This window comes from Arachis duranensis, chromosome 2 (assembly GCF_000817695.3).
Source record: "Arachis duranensis cultivar V14167 chromosome 2, aradu.V14167.gnm2.J7QH, whole genome shotgun sequence".
Classification (NCBI taxonomy): domain Eukaryota; kingdom Viridiplantae; phylum Streptophyta; class Magnoliopsida; order Fabales; family Fabaceae; genus Arachis; species Arachis duranensis.
Window position 1 is genome coordinate 91,635,083 of NC_029773.3, and position 21,371 is coordinate 91,656,453.

The following is a 21,371-nucleotide window of genomic DNA, read 5'->3' on the forward strand; positions in this document are numbered from 1 at the left end:
CCTTGTTGACAGATGAAGAATTTGCTTTTCTGTAAAACTAATGGTTTAATCATGTATGTGAATAGTTTGGTAACAATGACATATTCAAGATTTAATTAAATAAATTATGACATTATTTCTAAAAAGAAAAAAGATAAGGTATTGTATTGCTTGGTGTACTCCCAAAACAAAATCATTTTTGCTTTATGTATGTTGTTGTTAACACAATAAAATTTGAGCAATGCTTCTTTTTTGTCTATTTGTCTATGACATTTTCTAGGATTTTTTTTCTTTGTAAGATTGTTTGGGGAAAATGTCATGGTATTTAATAGTTTGAATTTTTTTGGGTTGCAACTGCTAACAAAGAAATTGTAGTTGCCTGTAAATATTGTATTTTCTAAAAATTTGAGATGCACTTCTAAACATCCTTATTTCTTAATTGTTTCAAGATTTAGGTTTGTTTAGTGTTACAAGAAAATACTTTTTTTTTTTTTTGCTTTGAATACATTTTGAATAGAAATATAAAATCGTTAGAATAATGAAACCACTTTGTATTTTTTTTCCTTGCATATTAGTTTTTACTTTCATTTTAACCATTTTAGCATGTAAAATGTTATATTTGTGCATCCTATTATAATTATATTAAAGGTTTATTATAATAGGGAATCAATTGTTCTAAGTATAATGCCTATTTGATCCTTAGTTAGATCTAAAACATTTTTATTTAATTAACTTTTTGGGACAAACAAATATCGAAGGAACATAGGTATTTAAATTTATACTAGGTTTTTGAACAAAGTTTTACCATTTTTCAATAAAAAATAAATTTTTTGCATAATAACATAAGATTCTAATTTCCTTCAATTGGGTAGAATTATGGTTTGATTTTGGTCTCCCTCTTGAGTTCTTTCTTTTCTTAATTTCATTAAATTTTTTCTTAATTTTATAAAAAGGATAGATTTTAATATCAAATTGTCCAACTGAATAATCCTTCTAAAGTATTTATAGATTTGATATATATGTTCTTTTAAAATCTTAAAATATGTTTAAGTATATAATTTATATATTTGTTAAATTATATTATTCTGTTAATATATAATGAATAAAAATTTAAGCATGCGTGTGGGTTCACTTAAGAGAAATATGTGTAAATTTGTAGAATTGTATTACGTTATTATAAATTATCAAAGAAAATAATTTTATGATAATGATTTTATTTTTGAAAACTAATAGGCTTTTTATTTTAACTTTTAAGTATAAACTGAATTGAAATTTAGTTCTTCAGAAATATCCTTTTTTTTTATTCTTTTCGTGTTGGTATTTGTATTTTTTTAACTGTATGATGCTCTAATTGTTATGCAAAGAGATCAGTAATCTTGTGTAAAATTATAAACGTGTAACAATTCAATTCATATGGAGGATACTATTTAGCATAGTTATTAAACCTGACTTGACCGGCTGTGGCTGATTTGAGCCACTCGTTAGACCGATCATGCATTAAATCCGTTGAAAACCGGGTTAACCCGGACGGTTTTCAGCCAAACCAGTGATCCCATCGTTTATTTGACCCGGTCCGAGTCACGATTTTATTCTTTTAATGAACGGCGTCGTTCCAACACCCCCCTTCCCCTTTTCTCTTTTCTCTCTTCTTTTTCCCCTCCCTTTTTTCCCCTTTTCTTCTCTGAAGCCCTAATTGCTGAAGATCAAACCCCCAGCCCACAACGCTATCTCCTCTCTCAACTCTCTTTCTCAGTTTCTCGTCACTCTCTCCCACGAGCTCAAGCTCTCGTCCGCTTGTCTCATCTCCAGTCTCTCACTTCTTGTCTCCAGTCTGTCAAGCTCTCGTCAGCTGAAGATCTCCCTTCCCTGCCCTCATTTTGCCGGCGGCAGAAGCAGACGGAACCGCATCTGGTCCCTCGGGTCGTGGTGGTGGTCGTCTTCTTGCTTCTCACAGTCTCTGTCTCGCACCTGGTCTCGATCTCTCCCTTCCCTGCGCTCTTCGTCGCCGGTAGCAGAGGCAACAGATCCCTGTGGGCTTCTCTTCGTTGTCGTCTTCTTGTTTCGAGCCTTGCTGTCAGCTTCTCCCTCACCATCAACTTCTCCTTCGCCGTCGGCTTCCTTCGCGTAACTCGATTTGGTGAGTTCTCCCTGGTCTTTCTGTTTCAACTTTGATTTTGATGCTTAAATAATTTGTTGCTGAAAGTTGAATGTGTTATTGATTATCATGTACCTTGAATTTGTTGTTGACTTGCCAAAATAATCACTTAGCTTAAGTTTGTTGGTTGCCGAAAATCATTACTAAGTTTATTGAACCTTGAATATGGTGCTGTTTTGCTGAATAATCACTTAGTTAATTTTTTTTGTTGTAAATCTGTAAATCACGTTGATTTGTTGCTAAAAATGATTATAGTTGAATTTGTTGTTGAAAATAAGGTTCATGCTCTTTGCAATTGTTCAATTAAATTGTTGTCCTATACTTTCTGTTTGTATTATTATGAATTATTTTTGGTATTGATTTGTGAAAGATACAAATGTGGATATAGATGCAAATCAAACTAAAGGAAATGTTGGTCAAGCTTCAAATTTGTTTTATGAAGATATAGATGCCGACTTTCACCTGTTGAACCAGTGATTCTGTGACCAGTCGTATGACACAATGGATGTTGGTATAAATGTGATTTTACAAAATTAATTATGATTAAAAATTAGATTGATGTCATATAACTTATATTGGGATATTTTTTTTAGTCATTAAGACAATGAATGTTTCTAAATAATATTAGATAAAATCACGTTGAAGTGTAACTTATTAATAGGATATAATTTATATATTTTTTATATTACTTTTTCAATTTAGTTTTTACAATAATAGTGTCTAATTCATTTAAAAAAACAATAAAATGGATTTTAGCGCACACATTATTTTTTTGTAAATGGATGTTAATATGGGTTATAATACATTGGATAATAGATTTTTATACTCGAAGATTTTTTCAACTTAAAAGTAACAACTATTAATATCAATGAGTATGTACCAACAAATTTTTATACTGAACAAATATTTGGTCTAGGCATAGTGCGGATTTTATTTTTTAAAAATAATAAAAAAGCTGCTGAATAGGCAGGGTAGTGCCAGTTGAGACGCTAGTTCTCATTAATCACATTCTCAATAAATTAACATTAAAGCCTTCTCTCAACACTCATCATTGCCATAACTCCCTCTCAACTTGTAACTCCCTCTCAACACGTCACAATTCCTCCCTACAACCCGTCGCAGCGCCTCCGTCCAATCCTACCTCATCGTCACTCATTCCTTGCGCTGCCATCTGCGTCTCTGAACTAGTCGCGCCGCCATCTCCTTCTCCATCACCCGTCCCGCCTCTGTTCCCTCTCTCGACCCTACTCCTTGCCGTCCTCACCATTAAACGGTGGTACTTCGTCCTATGCTCACCATATCTGTAACTGTTTTGCTTTTTCTTTAATTTTTGTTAAGCATTCACGATTAGGGTTTTGATTTTGTTTAAGTTTTATTGATCGATATTTATGGTTTGATTAAATTTTCAGAGCAGTTTTTGGATTTTAATTGGTTTAATGTTCTGTTCTGCTATGCAAATGTGAAAAGGGAGATGTTCTGTTTTTGGGTTTTTTTTTTAATGTTCTGCTTTTGGGTTTTAATGAGGCATTTGATGTTTTTTGTTAGTTCTTCTTTATTATAGTGTTGTGTTTAGTCTCCATTTTTTGGGTTTTATTTAGTTTGATGTTTGTTTTTATGAAAATGGGGAAAAGGTTGAGGATCATACTGTTATAGGAAGTCAAAGTCATACCGACCAATTTAGGTGTTGTGTGTCTAGGGTTTGAGCATTATCTGTAATGATCATTCATCATTGAATTTCCTCACAATATTGCTTATGGATGTTGGAATATTTAGATTGAATTCTAACTTCTAAGTCTATCCTGTCTACTTGTCTTGTGTGCCTTGTTATAATAGCAAGGTTGTCGAACTTCTGTTTTTCTTTTTGAGATCATATGCAGGTGAGCCACATTGGTGGGCAAATAATTAGAATATGGAATGAATAGAAAAGAAAGATTAGCGGGTGTTGTACTAGTTATTTAATCCAAGGTTATGAAAACTAAACCAAATATCAAACCTGCCAAGCTACTTTTTAAGGTTATGAACTTTTGTTAAGTGTATACTTAGTTGGCTATAAATAGCTAACTCTTTTTCCTTCTATAGTTGATTCAGTCTCATTTCTCTTCGCACTCAATTCAATGGGTTTTTAATATGCAAACTCTTCTCTCTAAGGTTTTGAGCAGGCTATAGATCAGAGAACTTTTTTATTTCTCTGCATCTTCTTAGTTCTTTTGATGTGGTGCTGTAAATTGTTATTTCTTACTTAAGAAACTAGCTTAGGAATTCTATAAAAGGGAGAACTTTGAAAATTTAAACAAAAACAATTGCATGAATACAATTTTTGAATGAACCTAGAAATCTTTTCATACCGTTCCTGATTTCTAAATGATTTTTGTAGTTATTGAACATCTAATAGGGGATTGAGTGTCATTTGTTTGTAGATAATTTACTTAGAGCTGTTAATTAAAATTAGAGATCGAGTGTTAGGTACTTTTTAGTTAATTTGTGTTTAGTCATCACTTTGTAGTACTCAACCGACTCATATACGTCAATACGTGGATATTGCTTTATATATGTCTTGCTGGACTTAATTTGTTTTAGTGGTTTCATGTATGTTCTTGCTACTTAAAAAGGAAAACTATCAGCCTTGTTTTTCAGCCGTTCATTATTCAGATTCTTCTTGTTTGTTGGTGATGGGATACTAATTTTCGTTTTGTGGAATGGATTTGAAACTGTTTTGAGTCTTTGTTAATAGGGTGTGTATTTTTTTACACTTATTTGGATGTTTGAGAATTGAGGTTCTAATTTAGATGTTTATATCGAATTAGCTATAGTTTATTTGACTTATTTAATTATGTTGGTTGATTTTGACCGTTGTTTACTCTTCCTTTGGCTTGTATTATAGTAGTTTTTTTTCTTATGGTTTTGTTTGTAGATTGTGATAGATACATTAAAGTGTGTTGTATTAAATAAAAATTTATACAATAAAGTAGAATTGGAGGATGAAACTAATAGTTACAGTGCATATAACTTAATTGTCGAGTTAGAATTTGGTTATATTTTACAAGAAAAATAAATTCGAAATGATTCTTCTATATATCCACGTGAATCATATCGATTTTCTTTCCTAGACAATTTTCCTTACACTGGAGAATCGAATTGCTTTATTTATAAAGATTTCAGAAACTTAATATTAGAATTATTTTTTAGATGAAAAGCAATTGGGATCTTATATATTATGATGTATGGCCGCTGTCCAGGATATACTATTTAAAGGTGTATGTTAAAAAATTTAGGTGGAAAAATTTTATTTTATGTAATGATTGTTTATTGGGTGTTTTTGGAAAGTTAATAAATGCTACAAGAGGAATGAGAGAGAAAATGATGTGTGAGTTTGTGTTGGGCTGTTGAAACCATTGAAAATTTTATTAATCCACATCCTTAAATGTGGCATCTTTCCCTGCTTTCATTGGAATCGTTCTTGATAATTTGTTTGGTATGGTTAACATTTATTTATTTTTATTTTATAATTGTTTTTACAGAAATATACCGTGGTTCCATTCATGATTTTTATCATATCGATAATTTTCAATTTTTTATACCTATTTTTATTTACTTTGAGAGTTTAGCATCATTCGTGTGAGAGAGGATAAAAAAAGGCGATTGAAACTAATTTTTTCTCCTGATTAATTTAGAAAAAAGAACCATGCTTAATGCGATCTTAACATATAATCGTGATGATAACACATCTAAAATATGACAATAAAAATATTATTAAATTTTTGGCATTTGCACGGAATTGTTGGCGATATATACTTGAAATAGTGTTATTTTTCTCTTAAATTTGTTATATTTTATATAAAATCTAACAATTATTTTATTATTTTTAATAGCATAGGTATAAAAATGTGATTAATATATTGGATAGTTTTTGTCCAAATTTTATGTATATTGTACATGTAGTTTCATTTTGAAAATTGTATTTTTGTCTATTTCAAGTATATTTTATTAGAAATTGTAAAATTTGTGATATGACAATATTAATTGTACGATTTTTAATAATTTTGGTTTATTGATTTTGTTTTAGACAATATTGGTGGCGGAGATTTTACATGAGAAAGGTTATAAGATAAGAAAGATGCTGTTATTAGTGATGTTTTGAATATCAAGGTTTATTCAAAACATCCCTGATATTGACATGTTTTTGTCTTGTATCTTTTCTCATGTGAATCTTTGTCGCTGATCTCATCTAAAATAAAATTAATAATTCAAAATTATTAAAAATAGTACCATTAATACTGTTATATCACAAAATTTTCAATTCCTAACAAAATATACATGGGATGGACAAAAATACAGTTTTCAAATAAGGCTTCATGCACAGTATACATGAAATTTGGACAAAGACTATTTAATATATTAGTCACATTTTTGCTGTTATGTTGTTAAAGAATAATTGTTAGTTTTTACATAAAATATGACAAATATAGGAGAAAAATAATAGTTACTAGTTCATATATATTACATCAACCGTTTCGTGCAAATGTTAAAAATTTCATAAGATTTTCGTTATTATATTTTATATGTATCCATGTTATCATCGTTATCTCATCAAGTATGTCCAAATTAATTTGGAGGGAAGATTAACTTTAATCATTTTTTTTATTCTCCCTAAAGAATGGTGTTAAACTTTCTAAAACAGCAAAAGTAGGTGCAAAAGATTGAAAATTTTTCATATATAGATGATACCTTGTATTCTCGTAAAAAACAACAGTTATAAAATAAAAATAAATAAAGATTGAACATACCAAAAGCTCTGCTTTCTAGTGAAAGATGTCGGAAACGGATTCATACAAGTTTTTAATATTTTTTCCTCATTTCTCTGTAGTATCTCCAACATTTGGTGATTTCTCAAAATCACCCAATAAATGATTGCAACTATTAAATAAAACAAAATTTTTTTACCTTAATTTTTCATCATACATCTTTAAATCATATATGTCCTGGGCAATAGTCATATAGTCTAATATATACTATTCTAATTGTTTTTCATATAAACAAATAAATTCTAATCTTGAGTATTTAAAATTTTTATAAATAAAACAACTCAATTTTCTAGTGTAAAGAAAATCCTTCCTTTAACTAAATAATTAATCTTTGAAAAAAAATCAATATCATTCAATTTCATGTGGATATATAAGAGAATCATTTTGAATTTCTTTTGGTTTTAACATACGGGCATGACCAAATTTTAACTTGACAATTAAGTTATATACATTGTAACTATTATTTTCATCTTGTAATTTTATTTCAATGTATAAATTTTTTTTGGTACAACACGCTTTAATGTATCTATCACAATCTACAAATAAAATTACAAGAAAATTAATTATCATAATATAAGTCAAAAGAAAAGTAAAAATCTGTCAAACAAACTATAGCTAATTCAATGTCCAAACAATTACATCAAAATTTCAAATATCCAAATGAGTGTCAAAAATACAAATCCAAATGCTGCAGCAGTCTCAAGTTTCATCGATGTAGACTTATTATCAAAACTAGCAAGAGTTTCCACATGCACCGCAGCATCAGTCAGCCGAATTTACTCAATCGCGATGTTCAAGCACAGCAGCAGTCAGATGCTGGAATGTCATTACACGAGTATTTCAAATCGCCGGAAGCAATTCAGGTATTTGCTATGGATGGTGTTCTTTGTTTTCGAGCACACGTCACACACTACTTTCTATTGATGATGCTGATATACAAACTTGATTTATCTTTTTTATTCTTACCATCTTACTCTTTTGACTTGGCTGTCTTTGTTGAGTGACCGTGACAAACTTTGCCAACTTTTGGAGCAGCATCAGAAGTTAATGCAAATGCTACAGGTAACAAGATTTAGTACTTTATTGGGTATTACCATATTAGCACTTTAACATCCCTAAACCTTGAGTATGTGTTCATGAGTGGCCTTTTTTTAAAGGTTTGGAGAGAGGGACTTGAATTTCACATGGCTTGTAATGATGGGGAAGAATGCAATTAAACCAAAATTTTTTATCAGCATTCAAAATTGGTTTCGTTTCTTCTGCAGGAATGGCTGGGCCAGCTGTAGCAGCATGATGGCAAAAGTAGAACTAAAGAAGCATGATTTCTTGCACTATTCTTATCTGTAAATGTTTTTCATTGCTGATTACTAATGAACTTGTGCTGATGTTTGTGCCTCGGCCATTGAACGTGCTTTTAATTTCTGAGTCAATGCCCCAATGGTGCTTATGTTGATTTCTAGCGTAATCATGGTGCTGTTGTACTTCCATTGTACAGTTTCATTATTAGTTCTTGATAACATTGCCTTACAATGTGTATAGTTATTTGCTTCTCCTTTTATTAAATTATATTCCGTATCAAGTGCTAATTTTATTGGAAAAACTCGTTAGTTAGATTGGCCATTGTTATTAATTGAGCTACAAGTTTTCTATGCTAATCTTCATTAGTATATTATTTTTGAAGATCATTAGTATATTAACTCATTATTTTTATGGTGGATTTTTCTTTACTTTAAAAATTTAGTGGCCTAAATATATTGAAGATTTGGAAAGCTAATCATTTCATTCCATGGAGTGTTTAGCTCAAGTGGTGTGTAATTAATGTGATTTATTGTTAATTCCTAATTATATATTTCACTCAATCTCTTCAAATATCGTTGGGAGGAATTATATAATGAACAAAGAATAATCACATAAGTCAACATGATTTGATAGCAACTTATATCATCCTTATTCCTTCTTTTTCCTTTTTGCATTGGACTGATATATTTATCTGGTTAATGACAACAATTTGCTAAATTCTTGCAATTTTTGTTATGATATAAATTATGAGTGAAATAAATGCTTCCTATTGCTATGATATTGTTTTTTCACCATGCTACATTATTTTTTGACAACACTGAAACAATAATGATAGTTCTTTTGCTTCACTCCTCTAAACAAGTACTTTGGTTTAGGCAAAGTATTGGTCTGTGTCTCTTGTTCAAGAAAGAAAAGCACATGGGATTATTATATGGGAATTAAGTAAGCATTTTTCTGAAGAAAGAATGTCTCTTCAACGATCACTATAAACTTTGCATTGACTCTTATTTCTTGGATCATGGGCTTCTCGGATCATGTAACTAAGATTTTCATCAATATTCCTAATTGTAATGTCAATATAACATAATTACGCATATTAATATATAAAAATGCAAATGGCAATGAATCTTAATAAATAAATATTCTTGAAGATAACTTAATTTATATTCCTTATTTAAATTTGTGTCTCGTTTAATTTTCTTTTTCTTATACCAAATACCTTTTCGGAGGGGATAATTCTAATTCCTAATTGACGAATTTTACTATTTTTACTAAAACAAGTTTAATATAGCTGAAATATTTCACCATTTTAGCATGGTTTAATCACACTGCTAATGTAAATAAATAAATAAATAAATAAATGAATAAATTGGTAGTTACTACCTTAAGAAACTCGTAAGACTAAAATCTTTCTATATTATTTTTTATAAAAAATAATTATATCCAAATCAAATATAAATATTCAAGTAATAATACCTTTCGGAATTTTATTCGATAATAACTGAATAATCATATCTAAGCTAAAATCTTTATCTCTAGTTATGAAATTATTCTTTTATAAAATGTATATAGGATTGGAATGCTATCTTTATTGTAGAGAAATGTGGTAGCTAGTGCTGCTGCTTATTCTTATTCTTATTCTTCTCAGTCATATATTTGTGGTGTGCTGTCTGGTGTTGAAAGAAACCTAAAATGTTTTTACCGAGGTAGTTGCTTCCTCAATCACCCTCATATCCACCAATCCCAACATGCCACGTGTGATAAACACCGACACTGTGCATCAGCCTACGGGGCATGACATGCACATTATACCAGGCTGACATATCCCATGCATCTTCATGTGCATCACTTCATATTCATTTCCAATGCCAATTTTTTTTTTCACATAACAAGCACCAAGATTTTATATTCTATAGATGAGATAGATAGATAGATACTTTGTTATAAATATAACAATATTATTGTTCCACATTTCTATACACCTTTAACAAGAATTTGAGTAATTTAATTTAAAATGATTATGCTATGTGTACATTAAAATTAGTTACCAAAGTTGGTTATTAATATAATATAAATATACATTAAAAAATTAAATTACACATGTATTTTTATACAATACATTTGTGACTAATTTTAGTGTAAGGATAACATTTTTTATTTTAAAAATGTAACAAATTATTTCTATCTCTCTAAAATTTGAACGGAGGTGTGCCTACTACTTCATGAGCCTAATGTTAATATTATACTCCAATATTATTTGAAGAATTTAATTTGTTAACCTATGCTTAATTTAATGATAGAGAGAAAAAGAAATATATAATAGAGAGATCAAACTTATATGCTGAAATCTATCATCTTTGTCTATTTAACTATATAACAACCTTATATGAAGTTAAACATCTTAGTTATTTTTTTGTGAATGTGTAAAATGTAGCATTATTATTCTTTAATAATAATAATATTTATGTGATCTCATGTGCATTCAAAAACAAACTCAATTAACCCCTACATTCATGTGCATTGGGAGCTTAACCTTCGATTCATACTACATATATATCTCAATAGTTTTTAGCACTTCATTTTCTCTTGAAATTTCCCTCACTCTCTCTCCCTCTCTTTCTTACACACACAAAGACACAAAAAGTAAGGGAGAAAAAGGGAAATTTGATGAGGCAGACGCAGGTAGAAGGTAGTGTCAATGGAGAGTGTGTGGAAGCCTAATGTTGAGATATCCCCAAATTGCCCTCGGTGTGGTTCCTCCAACACAAAGTTTTGCTACTACAACAACTACAGCTTAACTCAACCAAGGTACTTTTGCAAGGGCTGTAGAAGGTACTGGACAAAAGGTGGGTCCCTCCGGAACGTTCCGGTCGGCGGCGGCTGCCGGAAGAATAGAAGAGGTAATAAAACCCTAAGACAATCCCTTGAAGGCCTTAATTTCAAGAATTCATCATCATCACCATCACATGATCATACCTCAAATAACCCTAACCCTAACCCTAACTCTATTATTGGCCATCATCATTCTAATAGATCCTCATCACCAGTGATAGCTGATGGACCAAACATTGACCTTGCCCTAGTTTATGCAAATTTCCTCAATCAAAAGCCAAATTCAGGAGATGGGGTGGTTGAGAATAATAACAATAATCAAGATCATCATCATCAATTATTGCAACCAGTTTTTGATGATCCTTCTCTAGAAGATGGTCCAAGTAGTACTAATTTTCCTCCTCATCAAGAGTTTGGTCTTAATGGATGTATAAATCTTCCTGAGCTACCCAAATTTGTTGGTGAGGGAAATAATAACCATCAAATGTACTTAAAAGAGTTCAACTCTTCTATGGAGATTCATCATCCAAGGGATAATAATAATAACAATGATGGACCAATTGAGCATTGTAGTATCAATACTTTTGAGTTGCCACCATTACCGGGTGATGAAGAAGCCTCACATCATCATCATCATCATCATTTGATGTGGTCAAATGATAACAATCCTGAGATGATAATGGTGAACCATGATGCCTTTCATGATCAAATAGCCACACATCATCATCATCATCATCATCCACCACTTTTTGGGAGTGAAGCTCATCATGATGCTGACTTGTTAATTGGTAATTGGAGCCCCTTTGATTTGCCATCATCAAATGATGCTTCTTCATTTTCTAGGCATCGATGATGATAGGGAAAAAAAATTAAAAGTATGATTATTTCTTCATTGTTGCCTTTGTTTAATTTTCTTTGTCATTTATATGTAGTTATGTATAGAGAATGGATTATTACTATTACTAATAATTCCAAGTTGTAAACAAATATACATAGAGTCTTTAATTTGAGCTATAATAATAATAATGCTATATAGTAACACTAAATTAAAATATTATACACTATTAATTTCTCTCCCATGTGTAGTACTAAAGTGGTAGTGGTTTTTTCTATATATTAATTATTATTTTTTTAAGAGAAAGAAATACATGCATCATAATTTATAGGGTATATAGTTCCATTAGATAATAATGCCAGCTACAATTTTCAAGTATCTCCAATTCCCATCCTCTAGATGATGTGGCAACTAATAATTTTGATTAATAGAATATAGTAACGTATATCCATTTTTTCCCTAAGGTTTAGATAATTATATGAGTTATTTTTATTTGTAAAGGTATATATGTGGTATATATACTAATATCTTATGATATTTAAGCCATATGACATTATTTATCTCTCTTCTGAAAAAGACTAATATATAGACATAATAAATTAGGAAGTGTCAGTATGAATTTAGAATGATCTATCTAATTCTAGAGTTGAAGAACAATATAATTTATCTTAAACATTAATATGTTATAATAAACAAATTAGAGAAAACTTATTTCTTTTGCATTATGAATAGATTATATACTTGGTTTTGCACTCAGATTCATGTATATTATGGATTTTTTTCTGATCTATATTATTAGGTATATTAAGGATTCTATTCACTATTCACTAGATCAAAATCTTGCATGCAATTTTTGTTTTTTCTAAGATCAAATGAGTTGAATCAGCTATACAAGTATATTCCAATTGGGCCCTTTTCTTGAACCTTTGAAACATTACCTACTTTCATATCATATCATGGACCCATCATCACACTTAGTTTTTATTTTAAATCACAAAATATATAAATAATATTTTGTTGAATTATTACCAGAAGCCTTAGCTTTTTGACAAGTATAAGGGTCAGAATACTAATTAAATTATGCTCACAATTAACCGGTGACTCTCATCATCAATCAATTAATAACTCTATGCAAGTTGATACTGCTGGTCTCTCCTTTTTGTATATATCATTAATATTATTTTATTATTCGGTCAAAAAAATATAACTATTCAAATATATATACCTGTCATGTTCATGTTACATATTTGACCTTCAACGCTTAATGAACTGTTAATTATTCATGAATCATGAACCACACACACTTCATATTCATAGCGAGTTGGCCTCTTAGGCAACCGCTAAAGTTTTTTTTTTCCTTAAATAAATATATATAGTTTTTGGTGGGTGTAGAAATATTCAAAGTTTGAAAGTATAATTAGGGAAACAAAAAAAATGAAGATTTGCACATAAAACTGTGTGCAACACATGATCCCAGAAAAATTAGCCCATGATCCAAGAAAATGGCCCCCACGATCGATTTCGAGTTCATGCAAATTAATGTATAAATTAAAATACATTGGATTTGTTGTCTATAAAATCCCATCCTTGATTAATAAGATTAGCCAGAAAACAGTACTATAATGAATGTGGTAATGAGTAGAGATTGTTTCTTTTAGTTAAAAAAAAATAAAAAAAAATACAATGTATATATTTTTTTATGTATTTAGTAAAAATTTTCATTTTTTTAATCTAATTTTGTTCTTTATTAGAGAAATTCTCTTATATTTATGGTTACTGTTTGAGATAAAATATCAAGTATTCATATAAAAATATGAAATAATTTTGTATTGTGTTTGTATTTATAATCAAATAGTGTTAAAACATATTATGGATAATAATTTTTACTGTTCATCGTAAAGACTTAATTATTTGTTATTAAAAAGTTTAATTATTCTATTATAAAAAATTGGTTATTTTGTGATTATAATTATTTATTAAAAAATATGTAAAACATATTAATATACATAAACATGGTATAATTAATTGTGTACTTAATTTCTAGTATTCAAGTAGTATTTCTATGTGTGTGTATAAGATTGGCTATTATTTATCTGACTAATAAAATGAGATTGGTTAATATAAGTTTCTTTGACCAAAAAGAGAATCCAATGAATTTCAGATGCTAATTAATAATTTATTTAAATAATATCATACTATTGCGTGCGGTTATATTAATATTAGGAACGATATTTTTATATAAAAAATATATATATTAAAGAAACTCAGGTGCAGTTGATTTCATGTGAAGTTGATAAGTGAGAGTCGTTAGATGATTTGACTGATTTGACTAAATTTTCATCTGACAACTCTCAATTATCAATTTCACGTGAAGTCGACTGCACCTGAGTTCAAGGACGGATATAAGGGGGGGCGAGTGGTGGCCTCGGCCCCCCCAACTTTTTTTAAGAGTAATAAGTTATTATGTATAATTTAATTTTTTTTAAAAAAATATTTAGTATTTAGTCTAGTATAAATAAAAATTTAGTCTAATTTAAATATTAAATATTAATAATTTTTAATATCTAAAAAGTAAGTAACAATATTAAAAAAATTTGAAAAAGATATTATTACTAATATTTTTTAATTAAATAAAAATTTTAAATATCATAAAGTGAATTCTTTTTCTTTTTATAGTCGTCTTTTTTTATTCATTTGGTATTAATTCTCTCTGTTTTAACTGCTACAATTAAGAGATCTTTTTCAACTATGAATATTGTGAAAAATAACTTAGAAACAAAATAAAAGATGAATTTCTTGATAATTTTCTTTTAATTATATTGAAAAGAAAATTACTGAAAATTTTTACACAAATTCTATTATCGGTGAATTTTATGATATGAAGAATCGATCATTTCGTTAGTAAAAAGTATACACATATTTCTTTTTACTTTAAAATATATTCTTTGTCAATATATTTTTGTAATACATCTTATATTATATAACTTTTTTACATAATTTTTAATATTATGTGTTATTGCCCCCCCATAATATCATTTTTGGATTCGTCCCTGCCTGAGTTTCCACCTATAATATATTACATAACTTCATGAAGAATCACCAATAATTTATCCTTCAAGAAAATCATATATCTAATATTGAAAATTGATATGAAGGTGCGTATTTCATGAAGTGATGGCGTAAAATATTGTGGTGGGCGGCAAAACTTAGAGGGATGAAGCTAAGCCAAGGGGTAACATTACCATGTGCAATGCTATCCAATAATAAGCTTTTGCTTTTCTTATACATAAACATTTTTATAACTTGTATATCATTATTGGTTTACAAGAATTTTTGTCATTCATCCTGGACCCGCACGGCTTCATGATTCTTCGTTTGCTCCTCTCTTCATGCCATTAATTTTTCTTGGTTACTACTTACATCAATGTAACCTAGTCATGATATCATTTTTTTAATTTAAACTGAAAAGAAGAATCACATTGCACATAAATAATAATAATATTTTTAACATTTGTATAAATTTTTTTATAAATTTTCTTTATTGTTTTCATGAAAAACTACAAGTTTAACTACTAACATGTGCTATATTATGTTGAAACAAAAAATTGATTTATCTTTAAGGTACAATTTTAGTTGAATATTTGTAATACGAAAAGAAAAATGTAGAAATTCAGGTGCAGTCAATTTTACGTGAAGTTGATAATTGAGATCTGTTAGATGATTTGACTGATTTGACTAAATTTTTATCTAACGGCTTTCAGCTATATCAACTTCACGTGAAGTCGACTGTACTTGAGTTTTTCCCAAAGAAAAATCGGTTGATCTGCTTTTAAATAAACCGCTCCTTAAAAACAAAAATCATTTTTTTTCAATTAAACTACAACATGACATGTATCCGTCATTGTTGAACTTGCATCTTCAGGTAAAGATGACTATAACCATATCAATGTGAATTTCTACGATGGAATTTTTCTAGCTTATAATAATATGCATTTTATAATCTCATTATTGCAATTTAAAAAACAAGATAATGAAAACTTCAATTTCAGTCCCAAATATTGACATAGAAACTTTATCATTCTTAACAGTAATGAGTAAATAATATCGTTATATGATAACTTGTGAACGAGATTAATTAATTCTAACAAATCCTATATATAGCACATGAATAAATAAAATAAATAATAATCTACCTTCTGTTGAATTAAATTACTACCACCACACACCACGGCCTAAGTAGTACATGCGTGTGTTCTTTAATTTGTTTTCTCTTAATACATAATTCAATCAAAGCAGAATCTAATAGTATGCATTAAGGAACAAAAAATGTCTTGTGTTACAGTTTATTGAAAGTATCCTGAAATTACTATTCTCAAAAGCTAATAGAAAGAAGTAACATAAATTATTATATTTCTAATATTTTTTTAAATAAGAGTTTTTTTGGATTTGATTAATTTTTGTATAAGTCTTTTTTTGTCTTATGTTATTTTTCTATTTTTAGAATTCACCGAAAATCGACATAGATATAAAACTCTGATATCACGTCATAAAATTACTTTTTCTAAAAATTTAAACAGATAAAAAGAGACAACGTGAATAATTATATCTGTAATAGAAATTATATATATCTATATATAGCTTGGTCTATGAGTTAGGTTAGTTATGCTGCATGCAATGGAATGATTCATCATTTTGTGGAATTGCAAAATCACAGAGTATAATTTTACTAAGGAATCAAACAATATTGCCAACTCCATGAAAGTTTCTATAGTAGAATAAATCTTTTCAATCTTCATATATAGCTGAATTAGTCTATAGTGTGTATCATAACTTATAATTAGTAATCATTCCTAATAATAATAATGACTCCTTCTATCAAAGGAAAGGAATAAATTAGTTAAAGCGACTGCTCTATAATTACTTGTTAGGTTAATTGATTAATTCTAAACAAACAAAAAAAAATAATTATAGCACTCAAATAAGTCGTCTATCTATTTTAATTTAATTTACATGACACTTGCATATATTGCATGCTCATCATTGTTTCATTTGCATGCGCATGGGTCAAATTCATCATGCAAATTTGAATGGTGACTTCAAAGTAATTTTTTTAAAAAAATAATAATAAGACTTCAATTTAGATTACAATTTCACTAATAAAGAATAATTATTTAACAAATAGAAATAGATCCTTATATATTTAATATTCAATAATTTAATTGGGAGAGTTGATGCAGTATAGAACAAGGTAATTACTTGGTCCAAAAGGGTAGGTGAATTATTAATGATTAGGGTTCTTATTGCAATAATCAATAATCTGCCTTGTAATACTAAAGGACGATCAAAAGTGACTGATTCATCAGAATTACAAGAAATTGTAAAGAGAAACCCACCGCAATTAAAGCTAATAAAGGTTGTTTAATGTTCTAATAATACATTTTTTCTTTAGTGATTTGAATTGGAGCCATGAAGTTGGACCAGTCCTGCATTATTATCGAAGCAATTAAAATAAATAATATATTATTGATATTTTTTTTTTCAAAGATTAAAGTTGATAAAGGAATAGACATATAAATAATTATATATTTAATATATAATATGAATATTGAAATTTTTATGACTTAAAAATTTAGAATTTAATTTTTATTAACCTAAAAAAAATCTTCAACTTCAAATCTTGGTAGAAAATTTAAAAGATAAAAGCTTTAGCATTATAGAGAGATAAACATTCATATATTTTTTTATTCGTTTAAATTTTTAAGAGAAGTAATTTTATGAAATTAGTATCAAAATTTCTATGACCGAAAAATTTAAAGTTTAGTTTTTGTTAAACCTAAAAAAAATTTTAGTATACTATAAAAAAAATTAAACAAATTCAAAAAAGATTATTAATTAAAAAAACATATAGAGATATAATTATTTATAATACTCTTTTTATCAATTTATACTTAAGTAGTTTTATATCAAGATTTAAACATTCACATGTTTTTTTTTTAAATTAAAAGCTTTAGGACTATAGAGATATATATATAAATATTCACATAAATTTTTTTTATCAGTTTAAGTTTTTTAAAAGAATTAGTTTTATAATAATATTAATATCAGAATTTCTATAACCGATGAATTTAGAATTTAATTTTTGTTAAACTTAAAAAAACAAAATTTCAGGATAATACAAAAAAGGAGAAAAAAAAGAAGGTTTAAGTAAAATATTTAAACAAATTTAAAAAAAATACGTAAAAATATAATCATTTACATGATTCTTTCTATCAGTTTAAACTTAATAAGTAGTTTTATATCGATGATAAACAAGCAAATAATTAAATAATACAAACATATATATATACAAAAATAAATAAGCTAATAAAATCTAAACACACTTTAATTTGTTGAAGAATAAAACTCTTCCAAAACAGATCTAGACACGAAGCCATCAAAACCCACAAGACAAGCATGAAATTATATATATAATTTAATCAAAGAAGTTTTTACCCCTTGATGATGATCAAAAGCTTTGAAGATGCTTTGTTATTCTTATCATGAAGTTTCCTAAATTGTATGTCTTATGTTGTCCGTGAAATAAAGTTTTCAACTTGTATAATAATAATAACAATAACCATCTTGCTCTTTTTGCCTTTTTTTATGAACACATCAACAATAAATCTTAAGTTTACTTCAATTAATTCGTTAATTGAAAACTTCTTCACCAGACTTAGCTTCTCAAATTGAAATTCCCTCTAAATTAAACTAAAAAACAAACACGAAAGTATCATTATAATTTATATCAAGGTTTAATTTATTCCTCCCATACTTATATTATAATCCTTGTTTTTTCAAGTAGTAAGACATGAAATTAAGCTAACATATATATAACTTCATTTTTCCATTCTAAAAGGCTAAGAAAATTAAAGAAGCAATAAAAACAATAAATAAACAAAATGAAAATGATAAAAACCTTTGGTGTCACTATTTCCATATATTATTGTATGTGAATTCAATACATAATAAATTCTAGTATTTTTCCTAACCTATAAGATATGAGCAATAGTTGCTTCATGCCCATACCTATTAACTTTATTTCCAATTTTTTTTTCTTTTTCAAATAACAATATCTGTACAAATAAAAAACATAAAGAGTGGACAAAGAAAAAAAAAAACTAAAATTAAAATTGATGATGATGAAGGTAGGTCAAAAATAAACTCTCAATCTTTTTTTTTTTTTTCACACTTGAATAGTTGAATCTAATTTGTAGGGTAAGCAGAAAGAAAATTGGTAGGTAAACAAGGAGAATTCCTCCATGTTTTAGAATGAAGCTTGAGAATTTCCCTTGCTTTCTCCTTAGCCTTGTTTCCACTATCAACTTGAAGAACCAAACAAAGTTTAGCAACAACACCAATTAGCAACATTTCTTGAACAACACTTTGTGTTGCTGAGTACCTTGCAATTGAGAGCAAAATCTTCACAGCCCTATCATTCACCAATGTTGAAACCCTAAGAATCTTCTTCGAAACGACGGCCACGCCGGCAGCGTGGCCGAGAAGCTCAGCTCTTCCATCAGCAGTTTGGCATAGAATATCCAAGACCACCATCATCATCTCACATGGCTTCTTCTCTTTGCAATCAAGAAGAAGCTCAATAAGGACATGGATCGCCCCGGATTCGACCGCTTTGATCCGGTTTCTGCCCCATGGACAAATCTCAATTAGGGTTTCTAGTGTTTCCTTTGAAGCTTTTTGTGAGATTTGATCCTTTAGAACTTGAACCAATTCCACAAACAATTCATTTCTAAGATTCACTAGCTGGTTAGGGTTTGCAACTTGGGACATGGATTTCAACAAGAAAACTGCATAAGCCCTTGATTCATAGATTCCTCTTTGCAAGACCCTTGTCAAGGAATCAACAAAGATTCCATCTTTGAACCCTAATAAGGCCTTCAAACCATTTTCTGACAAATGAAGATTGTTTAGTATGCTCAAAGCTTCATCCGAAACGCCCGATTTCGTGTCGAAACCTTCATCTCCATCAGAACTAACCTCAATTGAATCATAACCATGATTCATCACAACTATTGAAGCTAAGAACTCAACAGCTCCAGCTGATTCAATGCATCTCCGGTTCGATTCGCTCTCGGCCGCCATCGATTTAAGGCTCACAAGGCACTGAGAAAGCAATGAAGAATCTTGATCATTAGAAGAAGCATCTTTGATGAGCTTTGATACCTGTTCTTTATTGACCGGAGGCTTTGGTGTTGGAATTCTTTCAACTCCATGAGAAGCATTCAAAGTGCACCATGCTTGAATCAATCTCCTAAGAGTGTGATTAGGAGTTAGGTCTAAAATCTCAAGGGTTTGCTTGGTCACCGGGCATGTCTTGTTCTTCAATAACCACTTCTCAATGCTCTCTCTATCATAGGTGATTCCTGTGGATACAATCACCGGATCCTTCATGATCTCCAATGAAATTGGACAAACAAAAAATGGTGGAACATCAATTCCATGATCCATGTATGTGTGATGAATAATAATTGAATGTGATCAATGGATAATGAAGTTAGCTTAGCTATATACTAGAGGTTGATATATGAAGAATTGAAGAAGTAGAAGCAGCAATTTTGGACTTTGAATTTTGATTTGCTTGTGATTTGTTTCTTGTTGTTTGATGAGATTATGGAGGAGTGTTGTCTTGGTATTTATATAATATGCAAAAGAAGAAAAAATATTCGGTGTTCAAATTGTTTGGTATGTTAGAGAAAGTCAATACACGGAAAAAACAAAGTGATGGTGGTGGCACCTTCCATTTTATTAATTAAGACTTTTCAAAAATCATATATATATGGATTATGGAACGAACGATAATTACCCGTGTCATACACGTGATAAGATTTAAAATAAAAATTTTAATTTTAATTTTTTTTAAATTAATTTGAATTATAATAATTTGATTAATAATTTTTTTATATATATAGAGTCACCCATATGATTTTATTTGAATAAAAAAATACAATTTGAATTTTTAATATTAGAAGTGTAATTTATTTTATGCTATAATTAGGAATTATTTAAAGAAGTGTCATGTTGATGAAGTAGTAATTAGTAATACTATTTTGTGTCATTCTCAAATAATTTCATGAAAAAATGGTGGTTTAACTTATTATGTGTTAGTTAAAGTGGTAGTAAATTATATATTAATTTTGACATTAAGAAAAATATTTGAGTTCAACTTTGCTTTGTTTTTATAGGAATAGTATATATCACTAGAAAAATATTTTAATGATTTACATGAATTATTTGTCAAAAAATACATACTTTTAGAATTTAATGATGAACAATGTGAAAATTTTTTATACTTATTTCTAAAGTAGATCCAAATCAACATTTTCTTCTAAAAAGAAAATCAAACAGCTGGAAAAAGTGAAATGAATTAATACCACATGCAAGTAGGGTTAATAATTAAAGAGAAGACTTGGAT

At 28.7% G+C, this 21,371-nt stretch overlaps 4 protein-coding genes across 7 annotated transcripts; 3 read left to right on the plus strand and 1 right to left on the minus strand.

Annotated features, from left to right (window-relative positions):
• Window positions 1-51: 51 nt before the first annotated feature.
• Window positions 52-4,208, plus strand: LOC127745017 (uncharacterized). Its single transcript, XM_052257984.1, has 3 exons — window positions 52-69; window positions 1,465-2,116; window positions 2,505-4,208. Exons 1-3 carry the CDS (start codon window positions 52-54, stop codon window positions 2,609-2,611), a joined length of 777 nt encoding a protein of 258 aa, XP_052113944.1. The 3' UTR covers window positions 2,612-4,208.
• Window positions 4,209-7,211: 3,003 nt separating this feature from the next.
• On the plus strand, window positions 7,212-8,466 carry LOC110278305 (protein virilizer homolog). 4 transcript variants are annotated; one of them, XM_052257634.1, is made up of 3 exons: window positions 7,212-7,799; window positions 7,972-7,998; window positions 8,094-8,466. In XM_052257634.1, the coding sequence occupies exons 1-3, from the start codon at window positions 7,560-7,562 to the stop codon at window positions 8,151-8,153; spliced, it is 327 nt and encodes a 108-aa protein (XP_052113594.1). In that variant the 5' UTR covers window positions 7,212-7,559; the 3' UTR covers window positions 8,154-8,466. The 4 variants fall into 4 exon arrangements, with proteins under 4 accessions (XP_052113594.1, XP_052113595.1, XP_052113596.1 ...); XM_052257635.1 differs by having other exon boundaries at window positions 7,231-7,799; window positions 7,938-7,998; XM_052257636.1 differs by having other exon boundaries at window positions 7,234-7,799; window positions 8,202-8,466.
• A 2,402-nt stretch (window positions 8,467-10,868) lies between these two features.
• Window positions 10,869-11,920, plus strand: LOC110277481 (dof zinc finger protein DOF3.5). Its single transcript, XM_021134602.2, has one exon. The coding sequence runs from the start codon at window positions 10,934-10,936 to the stop codon at window positions 11,918-11,920; it is 987 nt and encodes a 328-aa protein (XP_020990261.1). The 5' UTR covers window positions 10,869-10,933.
• Window positions 11,921-18,847: 6,927 nt separating this feature from the next.
• LOC107476144 (E3 ubiquitin-protein ligase PUB23) lies at window positions 18,848-20,548 on the minus strand. Its single transcript, XM_016095887.3, has one exon. It carries the CDS (start codon window positions 20,405-20,407, stop codon window positions 19,145-19,147), a length of 1,263 nt encoding a protein of 420 aa, XP_015951373.1. The 5' UTR covers window positions 20,408-20,548; the 3' UTR covers window positions 18,848-19,144.
• Window positions 20,549-21,371: the final 823 nt, after the last annotated feature.

Coding starts and splice junctions, on each gene's coding strand:
- LOC127745017 (XM_052257984.1), top strand. Junction 2,117..2,504: donor CCTTCGCGTAACTCGATTTG/GTGAGTTCTCCC, acceptor GATTTGTGAAAG/ATACAAATGTGGATATAGAT.
- LOC110278305 (XM_052257634.1), top strand. CDS start 7,560: ATGTCCAAACAATTACATCAAAATTTCAAATATCCAAATGAGTGTCAA. Junction 7,800..7,971: donor AATCGCCGGAAGCAATTCAG/GTATTTGCTATG, acceptor CTTTTGGAGCAG/CATCAGAAGTTAATGCAAAT. Junction 7,999..8,093: donor AGTTAATGCAAATGCTACAG/GTAACAAGATTT, acceptor CTTTTTTTAAAG/GTTTGGAGAGAGGGACTTGA.
- LOC110277481 (XM_021134602.2), top strand. CDS start 10,934: ATGGAGAGTGTGTGGAAGCCTAATGTTGAGATATCCCCAAATTGCCCT.
- LOC107476144 (XM_016095887.3), bottom strand. CDS start 20,407: ATGGATCATGGAATTGATGTTCCACCATTTTTTGTTTGTCCAATTTCA.